This window comes from Mya arenaria, chromosome 13, assembly GCF_026914265.1.
Source record: "Mya arenaria isolate MELC-2E11 chromosome 13, ASM2691426v1".
NCBI classification, from domain to species: domain Eukaryota; kingdom Metazoa; phylum Mollusca; class Bivalvia; order Myida; family Myidae; genus Mya; species Mya arenaria.
In genome coordinates this window covers 25108849-25131459 of record NC_069134.1, presented here as the reverse complement: position 1 = coordinate 25131459, position 22611 = coordinate 25108849, and the positions used below count along the sequence as shown (strand labels likewise).

At 35.4% G+C, this 22611-nt stretch overlaps 1 protein-coding gene across 1 annotated transcript in view; it reads left to right on the top strand.

The window, feature by feature from the left end:
* LOC128213631 (laminin subunit alpha-2-like) overlaps window positions 1-22611 on the top strand; it is a 93442-nt gene that overhangs the window by 41761 nt on the left and 29070 nt on the right. Inside the window, exons 14-33 of the mRNA XM_052919610.1 lie at window positions 582-788; window positions 1177-1278; window positions 1914-2137; window positions 2675-2786; window positions 3309-3422; window positions 3648-3874; window positions 4587-4795; window positions 6184-6290; window positions 9773-9793; window positions 12645-12831; window positions 13458-13597; window positions 14067-14300; window positions 14856-14996; window positions 15566-15733; window positions 17671-17804; window positions 19713-19889; window positions 20513-20627; window positions 21058-21198; window positions 21873-22000; window positions 22249-22332. Of these exons, the coding sequence (XP_052775570.1) occupies window positions 582-788; window positions 1177-1278; window positions 1914-2137; window positions 2675-2786; window positions 3309-3422; window positions 3648-3874; window positions 4587-4795; window positions 6184-6290; window positions 9773-9793; window positions 12645-12831; window positions 13458-13597; window positions 14067-14300; window positions 14856-14996; window positions 15566-15733; window positions 17671-17804; window positions 19713-19889; window positions 20513-20627; window positions 21058-21198; window positions 21873-22000; window positions 22249-22332 (2972 nt within the window). The remainder of the gene's footprint in view (window positions 1-581; window positions 789-1176; window positions 1279-1913; window positions 2138-2674; window positions 2787-3308; window positions 3423-3647; window positions 3875-4586; window positions 4796-6183; window positions 6291-9772; window positions 9794-12644; window positions 12832-13457; window positions 13598-14066; window positions 14301-14855; window positions 14997-15565; window positions 15734-17670; window positions 17805-19712; window positions 19890-20512; window positions 20628-21057; window positions 21199-21872; window positions 22001-22248; window positions 22333-22611) is intronic.

Below are 22611 nucleotides of genomic sequence, written 5' to 3'. Positions count from 1 at the left end.
GCACAATAGTTACTTCCCTTTGCAACTTAAAACAAGGGATGCAAAAGCTGTGTGTTGTTTCGTAAAACTACGGAATGAGGTTTTATATTAAGCTTCACTCCTGTATTAGTGTAAACAACTTTTTTTATTAATCACTCGTAAAAAATGGAGTAGCCACACAGACTACCCAACTGGAAGAAATAATTAGTCCTACTGAAAAACAGGAACCAATGACTACCTGGCTTTCGCTAAGGTCGAGGCCTGTTGGTCATAATTCTCCTGTGTTAAGTTGAGGTCCCATTACAGAAATGTTAGGTGATTTATGCCTCTTGCCCCTTGATCAGCCTTGGTAAACAGACAAGCTTTTGCATCTTCTTATGATGATGTCGTTAAATATGTGGTGGATTAGTATAAGTGTTAAGAACTCAAAAATGGATATTTTTTGTCTAATTGTTTCACACAGATTACTTCTTTGAGAGGTGGATGGCTGGACTATTATCATGATAAACAACAAGTGGTTCTTGCACTTTCTAATACTAGTTCATTCTTAAAACCGTAGTTTTTTGAGTATCACTTTAATGCAATGTTTAAATTCTCTGCAGATTACAGACATGAGAGGTGAAATGGATGGCTGGACTATCATCACGGTTAACGATGAATGGTTCACTTACTTCCCGACGCCAGTTGCTGGAGGATGGCTCGAGTATCGCACCTTTCCTGCACGTGACCAGAACTACGTTGACCCAGACGGAGCTTCGGAGGAGGTTATTTACTACTGGCAGTCTCCTGTGAAATATTACGGGAATCGGGTAAGTGGCATTGGTTTGGATAATTTCCTAAGGCATGAGTTGAGAGGAAACGTCTCAAAAATCCAGTTAAAACAGGAAATACTTTCTGGTATATTGAATAATTAATATTTTATGTTTTTTATTTATATCGAAACAAATGGTCAACAACAACACATTTTATTTTATTTAGGCCTAATTAAGATTTCATGGTTAAGTATTGTGTTATTGTTGTTATGATTATGTATCAAAAACACAAACAGGCCTAACAGACACAGGATTGATTTTTTGCAAGGTTGTGTCATTGTGTCTATATATCCATGACATGCAGTTCAAATTGAATACTGGGTAATTGTTTTCCTTCAATATCTTTATGTATCTATCTTCAAGTTCCAAATGTTTTCTTTTGCAGCTTGCCTCCTATGGTGGGTCTCTACATTACACAATGAAGTTTACCATCGATGAGTCCGCCCCAGTTCAGAACCACATGGCTGAGGCGGATGTCATACTTCAGGTTTGAGAAAAAATAAATATTTGTTGAATATAATCTTGATGGTTCCATTTCTGATCTGTATCTCTATTTGCCACACACCATCAACTTTTAATACCTGAATTAAGACTGACTACATGATCTTTCATAATATGTTCATTTCTTGCTTAATTGCCTTTGAATTACCTTTTAAATGTTAAGTTGTGGCACTAATGTTGCTGTCTTTGAATTCTGACCATAAATTATATTTGCAGAGGCTGTTTGCAACTAATATTGATGAAAAAATTGACAATTCAGAGAACTCTTTTTGCAGTTTAAAAAAATGCTTTGGTTTCCCTATTCACTTATTAGCTCGTCTGGTTTTGGGTGGAAAAAGAGACTAAGTATTGTTTAGCTTTAGTGCGGTCAGTGTTGCCGTCGTGCAAAACCTTGAATTTTGGCCTTTCCCTCAAAAAATGTTCAAGATATTAAATTGAAATTTGGTACTGATTTGCAGGAGACAATACACACTTGTATAGCAAAACCAATAACTCCTGACTTTTATAATTGATGAGTTATGGCACTTTTTCGACTATAAAACTCCCAAGATGAGCATGAGCATTTGCTCTGCAGCCCTTTTGTAAGAGAATTGGTATATTTAACATCATGACACACTTCAGGGAGGAAACATCACCATCACCAATGGTCGCAACTACATCCGGGAAAATCAAGAGAACAAGAAAAGTATCATACTGGAGGAGACGGAGTGGTATAAGTTAGATAGCGAGAATGGTCGTTATATCTCTTCCCAACATGTGACCAAAAAGGAGTTCATGTTACTGCTGTTTGACCTACAAAGAATTCTCATTCGAGCTACACATCACACTGCTCAGGATAATGTCATGTAAGTTTGTATTTATGGAGGGATGGGTATGTGCCTGTATTTGACTAGGAAAGAGTTCATGTTACTGCTGTTTGACCTACAGATAATTCTCATCTGGCTCCAATTTCTCGAAACTTCTTAAGTCCCTTATAACAGGATTAAGCTAATCTCACTATTTTTGTTGTTTTATAAAATCTGTTGTATTTACTTCTTCAAGAATTTTTAGAAATTATGTAGAATAATCTGTATGATTATCAGAATATACCATTTTTCATTTTTAAAAATCCATTTTCAGTACTGGTATGTATTTTGGCTAATTGAAATAAGCGACTTGAGCCTGTTAATCTTAACATGTTTTGAGAAATTGGGGCCAGGGCTACAAATCACACTACTCAGGATCATGTTAAGTGAGTTTGTGTATTTAATAGGGAGGGAGGTGTTTGTTCTGGTATTTGACCAGAAGAGTTCATGTTACTGCTGTTAGAATTTCACACCAATTTAAGACAATGTATAATGAAAGTGTGGTCAAACTCACAGAGATTCATGTTGTATTACCAGGTTAAAGGAGGTTCTGTTAGACACATCCAATGCTGGTTCCACCAACGAGGTGACCATGTCAGGTGTGGAGAAATGCTCCTGTCCACGAGGCTACACCGGACTGTCTTGTGAGGTAAGCTTTGAGTTTAGTCACTATGATGTTAAATAGGAGAGAAATCTGTGATAGCAAAGGAGATTTAAGAGCAATCCTACGTTAAGCTTCTTAAGCCAATTGTACAAAACTTAGATAAGTTGTCCACATCTTTTGGCTAGTTTGCAGAGAAAATGATTTGATTGGTCAATAGTTATTATTTGATAAATATTGACCAATCAATGAACATTTCGGCTAACTTTTACCAAACACAAGATTTAACCAGTATTATACAGTTGGCTGCTGATGTTTGATATACATGTAATTTTGATATGCTTTGCTGTTAATATTGTTCATGATAACAAAATGGTTGTGATAAAGACTCCTCATACAGACTTGGGAACAAGTTCCATATAAATGAAATATTACTGATGGCTGCGTGAAATGCTTTCAAATCATATCCCTTAAGTATAATCTTTAACTGCCTTTTCCTTGTTTGGAGTTGTGGCATTTTTTAGCTACCCATGAACATGTTTGAAAATGGTAACAAAATTCTCTTTTCAGAGTTGTGACATTGGCTGGCGTAGACTGAACAATGTCTTGTATGGTGGTCAGTGTATTCCATGTGAGTGCTACGGTCACTCCAAGACCTGTGACCCTTATACTGGACGATGCTTGGTATGTAAGATATAACCTATGCTCATGTACTTACATTTTTGCTCACTATTTTGAAATGACTGAAGAACACAATGAATGAGACAAATTTTAAAACCTTAACACATTTAGTCATATTGTAAGAGATAAAGGTGTAGGTTCATGAGCGCTCATTTTTGTCCCTGCCAATTCTCAAAAATAAATAAAGACATTGTGGTGTTTGCAATATAAGTTATCCCATTTTCACAGATGTGCACAGACAACACCGAAGGTTTCAACTGCGAGGTCTGCAAAGTTGGTTTCCATGGTGACCCAACCAAGGGAAATCCTGACGACTGCAAGCCCTGTGCCTGCCCGCTCTTGGAGTCCAGTAACAACTTTGCGACCACCTGTGCCTCCTCGCCCAAGTTTGATGACCCTGGGGCATTTGTGTGCCTCGATTGTGCTGTAGGCTATACTGGAGAAAGATGTGAAAGGTTGGAACATGATCTACATGTACATGTATTAAATGTTTATTTGAACATTTTACAATTTTTTAGTATGGATGATATGTATTAGTTATTAATAATTCATTTAAATATCCCTTACATTGATTCTAACGAAAGCTGAAATTGTATAGAATCAAGCTTGAGTCCAATTCCAGGGGGCAATTTGTACAGAGGTGAGGTTTTCAGCAGTGCAATATTATTGTTAAAAACCTGGGGGCTTTTCCATCAAGATCTTGGGACCAATTTTATACCCAGATGAGATTTTAAACACTCCTGTTAAAAATCTCTCCTTGGTACGAAATCACTTCTAGCATTTTAATCAAGTGATCCCCTGTCCTTAGGTCTATTACTTAATGTTTCCAAGTATCATTGATGAAACAACCCCTGAACTGCCTACCATTTTATCCATTTTGAAATGCCAACGCACTGTGCTGTGCCCCTGGTCAAAATAATTCACATGATCTTTGAGATGTCAGCGATGGAGACCTAGCCTGTGATCCATTCTATTAAAGATCTTAGTGGATCTTACTTAACATAAAGTTAACGAAATAAAACAAATGAACTTGTTGCAATTTGTGACTTTAATACAGATTTAAGATTATTGACACTACGACTAAGATCTTTTATTAAAACTCGCACCTGCTAATCTAATTTCTGCTTCTCTATTCAATTTTAACCATTGTATTATTTTGTCTGCAAGATGTGACACAGGTTACTATGGTTATCCCGGTCTCCTTGGCGAGTACTGCAAGGAGTGCCAGTGTAATGGCAACATTGACCGCAACATGCTTGGCAGTTGTGACCAGTTGACGGGAGAATGTCGCATCTGTCTACACAATACAGAGGGGGATGACTGCGGGAGATGTCGGCTGGGGTATTACGGGACCGCAATGAACGGGGATTGCACTTGTAAGTCTTATTACCAGTTGTTTGTCATTGGTTAACATTGTTTAAGGGGAAATACTTGTAAGTACAATATTACGAGTATCGCATCTGTCTGTACAATGTGAGGAGTAATGACTGTGGTAGATGCAGGCTGGGATATTATGGGGCTGCAATGAATAGGGTTTGCACTTGTAAGTTGAAGTGACCTTTTTGGTTCCTGTGGCGACATTTCTTAAAGGGATATTATCATTCATACAGTTTTATTGTTGACATCTCTGTCTTTGTCACATAAAGAAATACTAGGGTAGGTTCCAGTTTAGCAATCCCTCATATGTAACGAGTTGATAAAACCATTAATCAGGTTTTGGGAGCAATATTACTGCCCACAAAGTATTGCATTTGTATTCTAGAAGATTCACACAAGATTAAACAAATTACTAACTTGGCTTTTTTAACCTGGTTACTCCCTAATTGTAGGGATTGCTAAAGTGGAAGTTCCCCAAATACTAAATAATACCTGATATCTACAGTGGAACCTCGCTAAACCGGATCTCCACAAAACCGGAATCCTCGGGATACCGGACTTTTTTCAGAGTCTCGAATTTTCCCTTATACTTTTCAATGTAAAATAATCCCCACAAAACCGGAACCTCGGAATTCCGGATACCGGACAAAAAAATCGAGAAAATTTGTTAGTTGTCAACGTAATTTTACCTCGCAAAACCGGACGTTTATTTGTTCAAACATGTCAAAATGAGTTTGTGTATTAGGAATTTGCGAATCGCGTGTCACTTTGTTTTGACAGCCGGTGCGTCGTTAAATATTGCACCTTTGATGTTGTGATAACTCGATAATCGATAATGATGATTCCGCTGTGGATTGACTGCCGCGCGATAATCAAACGTTAATCAAACTTGTGAAAAGAAAAATTGATTGAGACATTAATTTGTTTGTTGTAGAAAATAAAGAACTAGAAACGGTTATTAAGTGATCATTTTGGGGGGTTGTTTTATCTAAAGACTTCTATGAGTGAATCAAATTAGAGCGGTGCGTTGATTAAAATATCAATATACTTAACAAGCATTAAATTACGCGAGTTGTTTTATTTTTTTAGACTCGGAAAAAAGATGATTATAAAAACGCAGAAATATGTTTATCACTTTTGCATGTGCTTTAATCATGTCTCAACCTCCGTCTTAACTTACTCCGTACATCAAAATCCTCACTACACCGGAATCCTCACTAAACCGGAAATTTTCCCCGGTCCGGACCTTGTCCGGTTTAGTGAGTTTTCACTGTACTATGTTCAAGCTGTACATAACTTTTGCTGCCTTTAAATACCCCACCCAGCCCACACACCCATTCTTTTTTTATTCATAAGCCTGAAATTCTTTCATTCCTTTATTCCCCAGTGTGTAGCTGTGATCCATTTGGTTCCCTGGACATGACATGTGACCGGGACACAGGATACTGCAAGTGTAAGGAACACTACACCGGGCGCCAGTGTGACCGCTGTGAGGTGAGTGGAAAACTTTACACACTTTTAGGGTGTACTGTATTGATGGGTTTTAAGGATTTTCCATATGATTTAACCTTAACTTTAAGAAATTTTAAAGAAATAAATATTGTTTATGTTATGACAGAAATGTTTCTTATATGTTATGACAGAAATGTTTCTTAAAATTTTGAAAATGATATTTGATGTAAATTATTACAAAAATAAAATTCTTTTAACATTAAGGAAAATGTATTGATTAGGTGTTTGTTCATATTCTTCTAAATTTTCAGAGTGGTAAAATTGCTTATTATGTACTTTATTGAACTATTTAGAGAAATCCGACATGTTTTGTGTGTGGTTTAATTGTTTCATTTTGCTTTTACTTTTATTCAGATCAATCTAAACAAAATATAATAATTCAAAATTAGAGAGTTATGGTTCTTGTTCACTACAGTTATTTTCAATGAGATCTATTCATATAATTTTGAAGTTTAAAGTAAATGCCTCAAAGTCTTAGAGTTATGCTCTGGACAAAAAATAAGTACTTAGCTTAACTAAGGGCAATAACTCAACAACTCTTGCAGTCATGGTTATGGTTCTTGTGCACTGCATTTGTTCTCAATGATATATATCTGTATATGAAGTGTGAAGTAAATACCTCAAAAACTTTTCGAGTTATGCTCTGGACAGAAAATAAGTATGACAGATAAACAGTATCTATGTGTTATTTGTGTCAAGTTTATCTGTATTGTGTGGTATTTAAACTATATTTGAACTAATAAGTGTTATTACCTTGTGTTAGATAAATGACCATGTAAGTTGTAAGGGAATTTGCTAAATATATATGTAAAAATCAAGCCTTCTTCAAGATATCTATTACCAGGGCTTCTAAAAGTTTGGAACCTCAATCGGTCCGGACCCGGCGACCCCCCCCCCCCCCCCCCCCCCCCCCCCCCCTCTAGATTTATAATCGGGGCTTCAAGCTATAAGTTTGATATCATACTGTGAATAAAAATGACGTAAGTGGCGCTTGCAGTATCAAACTCTTATTATTTCGGAAATTTTGTGCTTTCGCGGATTAACAATGACAATTGCATTTATCTTTAAAACCAGCATTGCTTCTTTATTACAATTTAGATTTAACAGTTTGGTAATCAACAAACAGATATATCATTTAATGATCGACGACATTGCCATGTGAAAATATTGACCGATTTTAACACTGAATCAGGATCGCTGCAAGCACATAATTTATTTAATTGTGTCTTTTGCGACCTACCAATACACGTTATTGGACCGTCTGCTAATTAACATAAATTTAGCGTAGCTTTGGTCAGATGGTAACTAGGACACTTTTATTGGGGGTAATTTTGAAAGTGTGAATGTTTGTGTATTATGTATTACAATTTCTACAATTTTTACTGACTAGTTTTGGACCGAAATTATAAAAAAATGAGATAATTTCGGACCAATTTTTTTTTACACTTTTTGAAACTGAAATCGGTCTGGCTTGGTCAAAATCGGTCCAGACCGGCAAATTGCCGGTTTTTAGAAGCCCTGTCTATTACATATTAAACATTGCTTTGCAACAAGTTAGATTAATTATAAAACATGCCGACTGCATAGTAGAAAATGCTGACTGTAAAGTTTGTTAATTGAACCTTAAAATGTCATGAAGTGTTAGAATATCTTGTATTCATTGCTTACCAATGCCACAGTAAGTCTGCTTTGTAGTCCTGTAAATGTATTTATTTTCAAATTCATATATTAACTATTTGTTTGTCTTACTATTAACTCGTCAAGCATAGTGTATTCTTATAATGAGAACTGTATGTGACTGATTGCCCATATTCAGCATGTTACTAAAGTGATGTTCGTCCTCTATTACTGATGCTAAACAGTTTGTGCACAGTTTCATGTGGTGTTGACTAATTGTGTTACTAATTATTTCTGGCCTTTAAATTTAACAAATGTTTCCTCAACTGTTAACCATACATGTCCCCTTTAAATATCATGTAGGGAATTCCTTTTCTCTACCATATCGTCTTTTTTAATCTCTTATAATATGTTAGACAAAATAAACAGATGGTTAATGTTTGGGCACACATTGATATTGCAGCTTGCATTATAAAAAGTTGTTTTGCAGTTTGAAAGCATTTGTTGCACATTTTTTCCAGTAATTTGTGCATTACACCTTTGTAATCTGTCACCAAAATGTGAAACCTAATATTTGCTTGCCGGTACTTGCTTGCAACCACAATTTTGTTAGAAAAATAATAACTTAAAGTTAAATCCATAGCCAGTCTCTGTTCTAAGCCTTATTAGGACGTAACAATTTCGCTCCTTTGCAGCTGTGTCATAGTAAAAATTAATGTCTTAATTGTTCATAGTTTGAATCATCAGAAAAATATGTTAAATAAGGAATAAAATTTGCACTCGATCACTCACTTAGTTGCAAAATTTGTTAACTTACATCGCCGTAAACCTTTTAGTTTAATTCAAATGTAAAATATTTTGTAAATTGAGTAATTTGAACAAAAATTAAAGTTTGATTTTTATTTCTGATGGAGGTTTTATAACTTTTTCCATGGAAATAAAAACCCAGGTATGTTATATAAATTTCATGAAGATCAAATCAACAACAAAAAATAATAATCACATACAGGCTGGATTTGGCGATGTGGAAAGCGGATGCCAAGAATGTAACTGTAGCAGAGTTGGTTCCCTTGACTACCGTTGCCATCCGGTAACGGGCCAGTGTGTGTGTCGCCCGGGCGTAACGGGGCGAACTTGTGACAGATGCCAGGAGGGCTTCTATGCCTACTCCTCCGGAGGGTGTAGGGGTGAGGGAAAAATAGAAGATTTTAGGGGTTTACTTTGGTGTTTATGAAGTTCACTGATTTGCTCTTGTCTGTCCGTCTGTATACCTGCTGAACAGAATTATTTCTGGTTAGAAAATAGATTATCAACAGTTACTTTAATGTAAACCTGCTGAACAGAATTATTTCTGTTTAGAAAATGTAAATGGATTATTGACAACAATGAACATCCAAGCATAATGTTGAACTTAATAGAGATTAATATGTATTCGACAGAAATATGTCTTGCTTAATTCAAAGGCATTTCCGTTAAAAGTCCCAGTTTCAAAACCAAGACAAGATACATGGCTTTCACCTTCACTGAGTGCAAACTTTTCATCATAAGTACCTGTTAAATCTCATTTTTTTCTCAAGTATTTGATAAAGTATCTTATTATTTATTGATAATGTTTTTAACATATAGAATCTATTTTCATTAAAATGAGTTACATATTCTTTCAAAATTACCAAGAGAGTTTTGCTTATTTTGAATATACCACTATAACTCAAAAGTAACTTGGGGCATCTGGTTTCTTTGGATATATTGATGTATTCAGGTGTTGTTGAAGGACAAGTCAACCTTTATTCCCAAGGAGTTTTTGTCATAATTACTTTGATTAATATTTATGAACTTTCTTTTCATAGGATGGATTCACCTCTGTCAATGTAACTTTTCTCATTCTTCATTTTATTTCTCAACTAATCTTTAATCATAGGATTAGTAAAATTGTTTTATTGCAACTTTTCAAGCATTTTCTTTCTTCAGATCACATTAGAGATTCACTAAAAACTAGTAAAGTCAATGCATATGTTTCTGCTTTTTTTCAATGTGCACATTTTTTACACACGCAAATATCTTACCACAGATTGTAGGTGCTATCTTTCGGGCTCAAATCAGACCGAAATCTGCGATCTACGCTACGGAGATTGTAATTGTCTCCCTTTTGTAAGGGGAGAGTACTGCGATACTTGCGAGGTTCGATAATAATAATTGTTGGATACCGTATATAGAGCGAGGAAAATCACTTACTATTGTATCAATGGATAATGAGAAAATACATTCTAGGACGACTTCAATTTGGTTCCTCTGGAAAGTTGGACAGAGGTTCTCCAAGTACCAACTATGTTTGATTACCAAATTAGGTTAATTGAACCATAGTTGATAATACAAGCATTTATAAATAAATAATTGAAACAATTATCAAATTATTCTCATAGCCTTAGTGCACAAACTTGGCCATAACTCAAAAACAATTGAAGATATTTACATGTAACTTGGTCAACACTTTCCAATAGACAATACACTCATGTACAGCAAGGCCCACAACTCTGAATTTCTTTTTTGTTGAATTATGGCTCTTTTTTCAACAGAAAAATATGACAAACAAACAAGGGTTGGTGGTTGCTCCACAGGGCTCTTGTTAACTCCATAAACTCCTTCAATTGAAGAGAGCTTTCTAGGGGAACTAATCTTAAGCTGATTTGGTCATAAGCCATTGTTATATTAGTAAGTGATCGTACTCAACCCTTATCTCGCTTCACTCTTATATTTCTATACGCTCCCGACATATGTTTAGTCATCTTTCAAGAGATTTGCTTTGTAGTTTACATTTAGGATGCTTATAATTCACTCTTTTTTCTTATTTACTCATGGATGTTAGTGCTAAATTATTATGATCCAAAAAATCTATAATTTCTTTTCATCATTTATGGTTCACTGCTCCTATGGAATGAATCTGTTATATTTGAAATACTTGATCTGCAACCTACATGAATGTAGACACTGCCATCCTTAGTTGATTTTTACGGTGTCTTGAATCTTCACTTCAATGCTAGCATGTAGTTTCCGATAGAATTTCATTCGGAGGGGGAGGGGATGGCATGGTATTTAGGGGATATGACCTTTACTCTTAATTTTGCTTTGTTTTTTCACAAAATGGAATTGAATTGATAATTAATTGCGGTATATTGAATATACGAAGATACTCAAATACTTTTTTAATCATTTATTTGTGGGCTTTTAATATACCTTAAGCTACAATTACTAATAAAGAACAATTTTTCAAAAAGAACATCATTTGATTTATTTTTTAAAAGAGTCTGATAGGGAATTTTTATAGAACATTTGGAAAAAATTTTCTCATTTGAACATTATAAAAAAAATAAGCTATAAAAATGGCTGAAAACAACAACAACTCAAGGGTCCTTTTTATGTCCTTCTGTGTATTGTCCTTGCTGATGTTCATGCTGTGTTATACACATGTATGTGAACATCATATGTAGTAACCAAGAATTGTATTTTTGTATACATTTAATCATACATGTACATTTTTATATCATCACATTCATGTATCATGTATTCCTGCACTTGATGAATGTCATCATTATTATTTTATTTAATATTTTAGCCCATTACACATTTGCTTTGCTTTTAATGTTGCTTTTCAGTGTTACAGAAAAATGTTAAAATAATTATAGGTGTGACAACTCTGTCTACAACTCTTTGATATATTAAAACAGTTAGTTTTCTTTGATTTAAAAAAGGAAGAAAAAAACAACAACGGACACATAGTTTTCTTTGATTCAGAAAACAACAACAAACACATCAATGAAGATTCAAAGCTTTGTATTGTATTGCGTTAAAATCAATGATATCTTTAGTTCAATCATATATTTATTCATGAAATTACATTGAAACCACTCAAATTATACATATATCAATCATTGTATAAAGGAATGATGAGATAGGTTAGAGAGAATACTATAAACTCTCTATTTTTAATTTGAAACCATTGTAACACTGAAAACTTGATGGCTGCTAATATCGTAACCCTGCTTTGCTGCATTACAGGCATTTTTATATTGTATTTTTCACGTGTTTTGTATGATTTTGTTTGTTAAAAAGTAAAATGTGTTGAAGATCTCTGTTTTTGTCACTTCATGTAATAACAGATCTTACTAATTTCCTGGTAAATGGATATGCATCGTGAATGCAGAATGAATCACTGTAGCATGTTATGTTTGTTCTAAACACTTTATGGACTGGGATATAATTCACTGTATTACTAATTACCTTGACCAAACTAATAATTGAACGTTTCACTATAACTGTTTCACTGTTTTACTGTCCTTGTCTTGGGTGAGCAGTATTTGTGGGAGCATATATTTCGTAGAAAATTTCTTAGTGAAATTCAGCTCTCTTTGGATTTTTTATCAAAAATTATTATTTTAATAAAAATTTCCAAAGTGAACGCAGAATATAACTGGAAATATTGTCAAGAAATTACCTTTGACACTTTCAATTACACCATTTTACTATCGTTGAATGAGGAACAGATTTATGAGACTTCCAAAATAGATTCTATAATTGATTTTTTTTTTTTCAACTTTCAATGCAACAAATATTGCTCACACATCCTTAATCATTTACTGACCTTAACAACCATTGACCAATGGTTCCTCACAACCTTTTTCCAATCAAAAGTAACATTCCGTCTCATTTATTTTATCTCTGCAGGAAAACTACTGGGGTCTTGAATCGGGCCAGGGGTGCAAGCCATGCGACTGTGATCCGATTGGCTCATACTTTCAACAGTGTGACAGTATCATGGGTCAGTGTCGGTGTAAACATGGCGTCACAGGGAAGAAATGTGACATCTGCGTGGAAGGATTCTATGGTCTCGTGTCCAAAGGGGAGTGTCTTGGTAAGTGTACTAGTTAGTTTTGTCCAAACTTATTTTATTTTACAACAGTTGTGAACAAAATAGTTAAATTAATCACACTAATGGGTACAATGTTACGCAAGAGTGTGGTCTTGTGTTGTGGAGGAGACTGAAGTACCCAGAGAAAAGCCACTTGGCTGGCATGGTGACCAGAAAACCAAACTCACATGCACCCAGGATGGGAATCAAACCAGGGTTGTTTAGGTGAAAAGGGAGTGCACTTACAACTGTTATAAATGGACAACCTAAAAGTGTACTAGATGTTTGTGTAACTCTGTTTGCTTTACATGTAGGCGTAATATTATGTGATCAGCTTGTTTTTTACCAACATTGTGCAGTTCTGTTGCTATGCCTTAGGGTGAAAATATTTTTCATTTTATATTGAAGCTGTACTGCATCCAGCTTCTCAGTTTTAACCATTTTGTTCATAGAGAAGTGGTGACATCAGCTGCCCCTAGTTAATCCCTTTGTTTTAAAACTTAAGGTTAAAAGGAGTATCTGAGGCTATGAATAGAGGATTGAAAAGGCGGGAAATGAGGGAAATGGTTAAATAATAGAACATACATTTAGCTGTTTTTTTTCATGAATTTATTTTTTAACTATTCCAGAATGCAAGCCGTGTGATAAGCCTGGTCATGTGTGTGATATGGACACGGGGGAGTGTGTATGCCCGCCCAACACTGAGGGAGAACGGTGTGAACGATGTATCAACACATACTGGGGGTATGACCCTAGGTTTGGTTGTAAGGTAAGTCAGTATGGTGTTAGCTTGTTTGAGTGAAAAATATGTGCCTCTTGTCAATCATGTTTGCAATATGGGAACTGTAGAGTTTGTTTGCACACAAAATAATAAGGGGGGAGATGTAAACAGGTTATTGACACATTGAGAGGTTGTGATTCAAAGTTTGATGGAAGCTTACCCCTTATTTGGTTAGAATGGGACTATGTGTAATGTGTGTCACTTAGATACTTGAGAGCCTGTATACCCACCAAACACAGAGCAGGTAGAGATGGGGACAGTGTATTGACAAATACCGGAGATATGACTCAAGGTCGGGGTGGTAAGAGTGGAAATAGTGCCTATTATTTGTTATGTGTGTCATGGATGCCAGCAAATGTACGCTTTGGCAAATACTGGCAGTATGACCCAAGGTTTGGTTGTTGAAGTAAGATTGATTTGGTAGGTCCAAAAACTACCTACCTGTAAACTATTGCAGGCCTGTGGCTGTGACAAAGACGGTTCATTGGACAACAACTGTGATCCTCTCACTGGCCAGTGTGCCTGCGCCGCTGACTACACCGGCCTCTACTGTGACGAGTGCCTGTTTGGCTTCTACAACTTTCCTGACTGTAGCCTGTGCCTCTGCTCTGTGGAGGGGACAGAGCCGGAAAGCTGCTCCTCATCTGGGGCATGTAGCTGCCAGGAACCTGAGGGACAATGCCAGTGCAAGGTAAAAGGATATTGGGGGTGGCGGGTAGTTGGGGATGTTGTACTGAATTGATGGAGCAGATGTCATGAAATGGCTTAAAGGTGAACAATAAAGGACCTTGCAAAAGAAAAAAAACATAAATGCATTATTGTGTTTAACTCATTTGTCACAAGTGATCAAAATAAATTAGGGTAGGATTTGTGTACAGATTTAACACTTCTTTAACTCTCGAATTTGTGACCATGTAGTTATTTATTAAAGTTACTTTGCTATACTAAATGTCAAGATGAAAGAACTTTTCATATATTTTAGTATGACCTTAAGAGTTTCACTCTTTGGAATTATAGCATGGTAGACAATCTTGATTTCAGACTGCTTTTTCTATTATACCAGCTGAGAACTGTTAGCAGTATTCTCATTATACATTTGACACCAGACAAGTTTCTTAGGAAAAACCTGATGTTAATAAGATACTGCCTTGATGTACAAAATTTATGTAATCATGATTACTTTTTTGCCTATCCAGGACGTGTTATACATTGAAACTCATATAATTTGTCTTTTAAATAATTTCAGTCAAACACAATGGGTCGTACGTGTCAACAGTGTATGGAGAATTCTTTCTCCCTGGACCTTCACAATCCCGATGGCTGCACAGATTGCTTCTGTTTTGGCCGAGCTGAATCCTGTGAACAGGCGAGATACGTGTGGATAAAGGTATGTTATCGTTGTTTATGGAAGACATTTGTAAAGTACACTGTGTATATTGATCTTTTGTACTCTTGCATTTGAATGTGGGATCTGCATTATGACATAGTGGATGCCTCTGTGGTCTAAAGTACAATTTCTTTTGAATTGCTTAAATAGATGATTAGCAACATCAGTTCTTTTCTGTGTTATTTATTATGGTGAAAAAATGAGCATGGACTTTCAATACGAAGATAGAGAGTATGATATAAAATTATACTTCATTATAATCTTCCAAATTTAATTGTGTTTCAAGCGGAATCAAATAAGAGAACTGCTCTTACACATTTTGAAGATCCAATTGTTACCTTTTAAATGCATTTCATTTAACGAGGGGTCAATGCGAAAAGGTTCTAATTGACAAAATATAATAAAGGAAGTCATAAGAAGATTTTTCGCATTCACCCCTTGTAAAAAATAGTTTACTCTGACGGAATTTGTCATAAATGTTGAAATAAACGTCAGGTATGTTATGGATTTATTGAACATTCTTATCGAGTTATTGTTCATTCTTTTCATCTATTTAATGTTCTCTTCAGTCTGAGCTCCCAGACCAGTCTGTGACGTTCAGTAACCGAGCCAATACCATGGTTCTACGCCAGCCCAGTGGCTTCCATGTGATCCCAGACAATGTGACTTGGACTAGAGTTATAGACACCCAGGGGGACCCTGTGTATTGGAAAGTACCTGGTTTAACTGGGGACATGGTGAGTACTGATTACTTTTTGGACAATGAGAATATTTTATGTTTACTCTGGTCAGTATGCATGTCAGCAGAAACTTGGATGTTTTGTCCCATGAAGTCACAGGAATATTTGAACACAGCGTTGAAGGAGACACGGATGGTAAACTCTATACAACTTGTATTCAAGAGTGTGAAAGAAGAGGGGGAAACAGAGATGGCACTTTGTTGCCATATGGTAACACATGTCTAAAAGACCCTGAAGGACAATGTTAAAATAAAAACTGTCCTGTTCAATGTTAAACAAATATGGCTATTCAATATTAAAATCAAAACTAGCATGTTCAATGTTAAGATCAAAACTCATTTTTTCTATGTTAAGTTGAGCTGTTTGATGAAGTATGTGTACACTTCACATGCAGGTCTAAATCATTTAATGGGCTAATTGCTCAGAACATTGTTAAAATTAACAATGTTGTTAGCGTCGTCGTTGTTATCCCCCGCCTATGAAATAGGGAGGGGGATATTGAAATGGCGTTGTCCGTCTGTCCTCCCGTCCGTCCGTCTGTCACCTGCGTTTTCTCAATAACTAGCCGGTAGAATTTCATGAAACTTAAAATAAATATGAACCACTGTACTGGAATGATGCCCGTCCCAAAAAAAAATTGATTGGTCATTTGTCCTTGGAGTTATTGCCCTTGATTTTTTGAAAAATGCACATTCACAGCCATTTCTCAGTCACTAGCTGGCAGAATTTCATGAAACTTGAAATAAATATGAATTACTATACTGGGATGATGCCTGTTCATTTTTTTGTTGGATTGGTCAATTGTCCTTGGAGTTATTGCCCTTGATTTTTTGAAAAATGCACATTCACAGCCATTTCTCAGTCACTAGCTGGCAGAATTTCATGAAACTTGAAATAAATATGAATTACTATACTGGGATTATGCCTGTTCATTTTTTTTTTGGATTGGTCAATTGTCCTTGGAGTTATTGCCCTTGATTTTTTGAAAAACTCATTTACAGCCATTTCTCAGTAACTAGTTGGTAGAAATTCTTGAAACTTGAAATAAATATGAACTAACATACTGCGATGATGTCTGTTTATTTATATTTTGGATTGTGTAATTTCTATATGAGTTATTTGCCCAATTTATTAAAAGATCCATGTTTGCAGCCTTTTCTATGCAACTAGCTGGTAGAATTTCATGACACTTGGAATAAATAAGAACCAACATACTGTGATGATGCCTGTCTATTTTTCTTTTGGATTGGTCAATTTTCCTTAGAGTTATTGCCCTTGATTTATTAAAAAAATCATTGTTTGCAGCCGTTTCTCAGTAACTAGCTGCTAGAATTTAATGAAACTTGAATGTCATATGAACCAACATTCTGCAATGAACTTCTTCGGTGAATTTCTACGGCTACATTTTCATCTCAACTATTGAGTACTATTTCGCAATGATTGATGTTTCTGAGTAAGCAGTTTCGGAAAAGACAGTTTTATTTAATCATCCCTCTGATTTTTTTCGTTAAAATTTTTTATCATAAAGTAGTCCCGGTCTATATTTTATAATTTGGCTCGGAAAGGGATAAACCAATGTGCTTATCTTATTCTTTCTGAGATTTTTTTTAACCTTCAAGCACAAACAAGCCATCAAGCACAAACAAGCCATCGTTGGTGGGGGATATCTTTTCACTGAAAATGTTTGTTAATTTTCAAATCTTCACTGCTCTTGAAGATAAATGGATACACTGTATTTTTAACAAAATTTGAGACAATGAAATTGTTTCAGCTGTTATAGTTAGACATAGGAGGATATCATCAAACATTTTACGTTTAAAATGTAACAGCAATGTCGTTTATCATGTTGTTAACATTAACAAGTTTCTGAACAATCACACTTAATTGTATGTATCTATTTAAATGACTTTGATATGTACATTTCTACTCTTCAGACCCTGTCATACAATGGGGAGTTGTTTTTCACGGTAGAGCACACCAACCATGGCGATGACTTCAGTGATATGGAGGCGCTGGTGGATAAACCGCTGGTAGTGATTGTGGGATATGGATTTCCCATCATGTTCAGGTAAACAGCTACACCAGGCTGTTGAGATCATGAATATTTTTAGTTACTGGACTGGTTTAGATCATGAATAATCTTAGTTACTGGACTGGTTTAGATCATGAATATTCTTAGCTACTTGACTGGTTTAAATCATAAACATTCTTAGCTACTGGACTGGTTTAAATTATGAATATTCTTAGTTACTGGACTGGTTTAGATCATGAATATCCTTAGCTACTGGACTGCTTTAGATCATGAATATTCTTAGCTACTAGGCTTGTTTAGATCATGAATATTCCTAGCTACTGGACTAGTTATACCCCCCACAAACAAAGTTTGAAGGGGGTATATTGGAGTCAGCCTGTGGTCGGCCAGTCGGTCCGTCCGTCGGTTTGTCGGTCGGTCCGATGCAATTGACCTTGTCCGGAGCCTAACTTAAAAACTACTGGATGGAATTGGATTAAACTTCATACAATGGTAGAGCATAATGAGAGGAAGTGCAGTGTACAATAACCATAACTCTATTCTTGCCTATTACTGAGTTATTGCCCTTTGTTACTTTTTTTGTCCAGAGTATAACTTGAAAAGTACTGGATGGAATTGATTGGAACTTCATACAATGGTAAAGCACAATGAGAGGAAGTGCAGTGTTAAAGAACCATAACTCTACTTTAGCTAATTACTGAGTTATTGCACTTTATTTGTTTTTTTGCTGTCATTTTTTTTTCCAGACATTAACTTGCAAACTACTAAATGGAATTTATTAAGACTTAATACAATAGTAAAGCACAATGAGAGGAAGTGCAGTGCACAAGAACCATAACTCTATTTCAGCTAATTACAGAGTTACTACACTTTGTTACTTTTTTCTTGTCCGGAGCATAACTTGAAAACTATTGGATGGAATTTAATAAAACTTCATACAGTGATAGATCATAATGAGAGGGAGTGCAGTGTACAGGAACTGCAATTCTATTTCAGCCAATTACAGAGTTACTGCCCTTTGTTACTTTTTTCTTGTCCGGAGCATAACTTGAAAACTATTGGATGGAATTTAATAAAATTTCATACAGTGATAGATCATAATGAGAGGGAGTGCAGTGTACAGGAACTGCAATTCTATTTCACCCAATTACAGAGTTACTGCCCTTTGTTACTTTTTTCTTGTCCAGAGCATAACTTGAAAACTATTGGATGGAATTTAATAAAACTTCATACAGTGATAGATCATAATGAGAGGGAGTGCAGTGTACAGGAACTGCAATTCTATTTCAGCCAATTACAGAGTTACTGCCCTTTGTTACTTTTTTCTTGTCCAGAGCATAACTTGAAAACTATTGGATTGAATTTAATAAAACTTCATACAGTGATAGATCATAATGAGAGAAAGTGCAGTGTACAGAAACTGCAATTCTATTTTAGCCAATTACAGAGTTACTGCCCTTTGTTACTTTTTCTTGTAAGGAGCATAACTTGAAAACTATCGAATGGAATTTAATAAAACTTCATACAGTGATAGATCATAATGAGAGGAAGTGCAGTGTACAGGAACCGCAATTCTATTTCAGCCAATTACAGAGTTATTGCCCTTTGTAACTTATTTCTTGTCCGGAGCATAACTTGAAAACTACCGGATGGAATGTAATAAAACTTTATACAATGGTACAGCACAATGAGAAGGAATTCAGTGTACATGAATCATTACACTATTTTAGCAAATTACAGAGTTATTGCCTTTTTCTGGTTTTTTTTTTATTGTCAAACTTTTGTCCGGACAGTAACTTGAAAACTACTAGATGGAATTTCATAAAACTTCATACAATGATAAATCATAAGAGGCGGCGTTCGGGGGTATTAATCACCTTCAGTTATAGCTCTAGTTTAGATCGTATATTGATGAAGGCCATTTATTTTTTATCTCTTCTATAGATCAGAGGTCCAGTGGAAGCCGGATGAAGGTATGCAGTTCAGTGTGCGTCTACACGAGCACTACTGGCGTACGTCTCGTAATGCAGAAGTGGGACGTAAACTAATGATGGTCATACTGAAGAATGTGACAGACATTTACATACGAGCAACCTGGGACAACACAGCTGTTGGAGCAAGGTAAGTATTGGATTGCATAGTAAATCTTAGCTTAATTAATAAAAAAAATACAAACAAAACAATTTCATCTGCTCTTAATGTAACTATGAACAGACATTTTCTTAACAATGTAAAAGTAATTTAGCAATGTGAATATACCACTTTATCAATGTTGTCATGAATGCTATGTCTGGAGGCAACATTTTGCTTCAAATGATGACAAAAAATGATAACCTTTCTTTTTCTTCACCATTTAATAACTTTTTCTTCACCATTTAATAATGAAACAAAGGGCTGTATATGCCGCCCAATGAGCCCACCTTCGTTTTATTAGATAATTAGTTTCCTCAAACACTTTGACAAACCTGTTTCCAAAATAATGTTTCGACAGTGCTCCATCAAGAGGCGTTTTTTGTGAAAACGTTTTTCAAAGTGTTTTAAGAAACTCACTTCTCAATCAAATCTGGTAAAAGACTGAAGGCGGTGCTATGTAAGCGGCGTAGACTGTTCTATGTTTCATTGAAAATGGAACAGAAATAGTTAAGTTTTCTTCACTGATCACCGACCAAACTTAAATTATACCAAGGCGAGGAGTTTATTTATGTGATCTCTCATAGATGCATAGGTATGTTTTCTACTTGTAGGTTGAGTGATATATCTCTTGACCAAGCTGTAGATAATGAACTACAACTGGGACGGCCAGCCCTTGGTATCGAGAAATGTGAATGTCCACCAAAGTATACAGGTCTATCATGCCAGGTAAGCGTACCAAATATTGCCATGTTTCTATGTTTGATGTATGTTCTATTAGTCATTTCTTTGACCTAGATAATAATGAAAGCTTATAAAATCAAGTTCAAGTAGGTAGATAGAACCAGTGTTGTTGTCTTATCATTTAGCTATTTAAAATGTTAAGCTGTTAGAAAGTACCACATGGAAAACCTTGAACACACAACTCCTTGTACATGAGGTAGAAACCTTAATCATAAGAACAGCTCCTACTAGCCTATGTACTGTCATTGAGCATAATAAAATCATTTTGTTAAAAAATATCAAGGCCCAGTTGTGTGTACTATTTTGAAATGAAAAACATGAAGTATCATGAATGATTTTAAGAATGAAAAGAAATGATTTTAAGGATATAAGTGGTGTGTTTTAGGTATTAATATGATGGTTTGTTTATTTTCAGGATCCGGCGGAAGGATATTACCGTGTGCCCAACATTGGAGAACTGGACTTCACAGACCTCACTGGTGTGATAGGGGACGTGAGAAAGTGTGAATGCAACGGTCACAGTGAAAGATGCCACCCAGAAACCGGAGTCTGCTATGTAAGTACTGACTATTAAAGGTATAACTATGATGTGAACTGATGAGATTGAGATGGTATGACAGATGGGGAGTGTGAAAGTAATAGCCACAGTGAAAGATGCCACCCAGAAACTGGAGTCTGTGACGTAAGTACTGACTACTGAGGGACAGTTATGATATGGATGAGAGACAGTGAGTGAGATTGGGTGTGTATGATAGGGGATGTTGAAAAAAGTGAATGAAACGGCTACAGTGAAAGATGCCACCAAGAAACTGGAATCTGCTTTGTACTGAATTCTTTAGGGATAGTAAAAATATAAACCGATAAGAAAGAAAGTAAGTGTGTGATAAGGGACATGAATGTAATGGCCACAGAGGAAGATGCCTCCAAGAAATGGTAGTCTGCTTGTTGAGTCCTGAATAATTTTAGCTTTTCTAAAGTTATAAAGAATAAAAATCAAGGGTTGTGATAAGTAATGTGTCTTCAGGGCAATTGTCATTTTCGTTTATTCAAAAACAATTGAACCATTTATGCGAGTATGGTTGCCTTCATGGTTTTTCTTTATATTAACATACAATGGACAAATCGGCCATTTCACTGATTCTTCTTGTTTAAATGAATGGTAATGAACCAATTATTTCAAAGTGCAATTCATAATATAATTGTGCACTTCATCTTCTTTATTTTTCACAGGACTGTGATCACAACACATCAGGCGACAACTGTGATATGTGTGCTGATAGTTACTATGGTAACGCAACACAAGGAACTGCCAATGCCTGTCAACGATGTGCTTGCCCACTTAAACGGAAGACAAACAAGTAAACTGGATAAAAAAATAATTTTAAACCAGAATACCTTATCAAAGCTTATATGAGGTATCAAATCGACACCTTACATTTGTGTGTTCCTATATTATCATACGATAAGAATTAAAATGTACAGGAGTACATATAGCTTACCAAAGATCCAAGCTATCTGAATTAAGTCTTGCATGTAATTTTGAATATATTTGTTAACTGGTTGTTTTTATTGAAAGAAAGGTTACATGAAACTATTTGTTAACCAGTTTCAGCCCAACCTGTGTGCTGGTGGATAATGACCTGGTTTGTACGGCCTGTGAGATGGGCTACGACGGTACTAGATGCCAATAGTAAGTGCCTGATACTGAAAATAAAAGTTTGAAAAAACCCCACTCATTTTATTTTACAGATACAACAATATCTAAAAAAACATATATTTTTATATCGCCTTTATTACTTGGACTAATTTCCATTGTTATGTATGTTTGTTATTCATGTCAGAAAATAGATCATTGAGCTAAAAATATTTTTTTCAAATACCCAAGTTTTAATCAAGATTCTTGTTTCTTGACTGTATGAGGTATTTATTACCTTCAGTGGTAATGTGCTATCTGTGTATTAGACCCTGC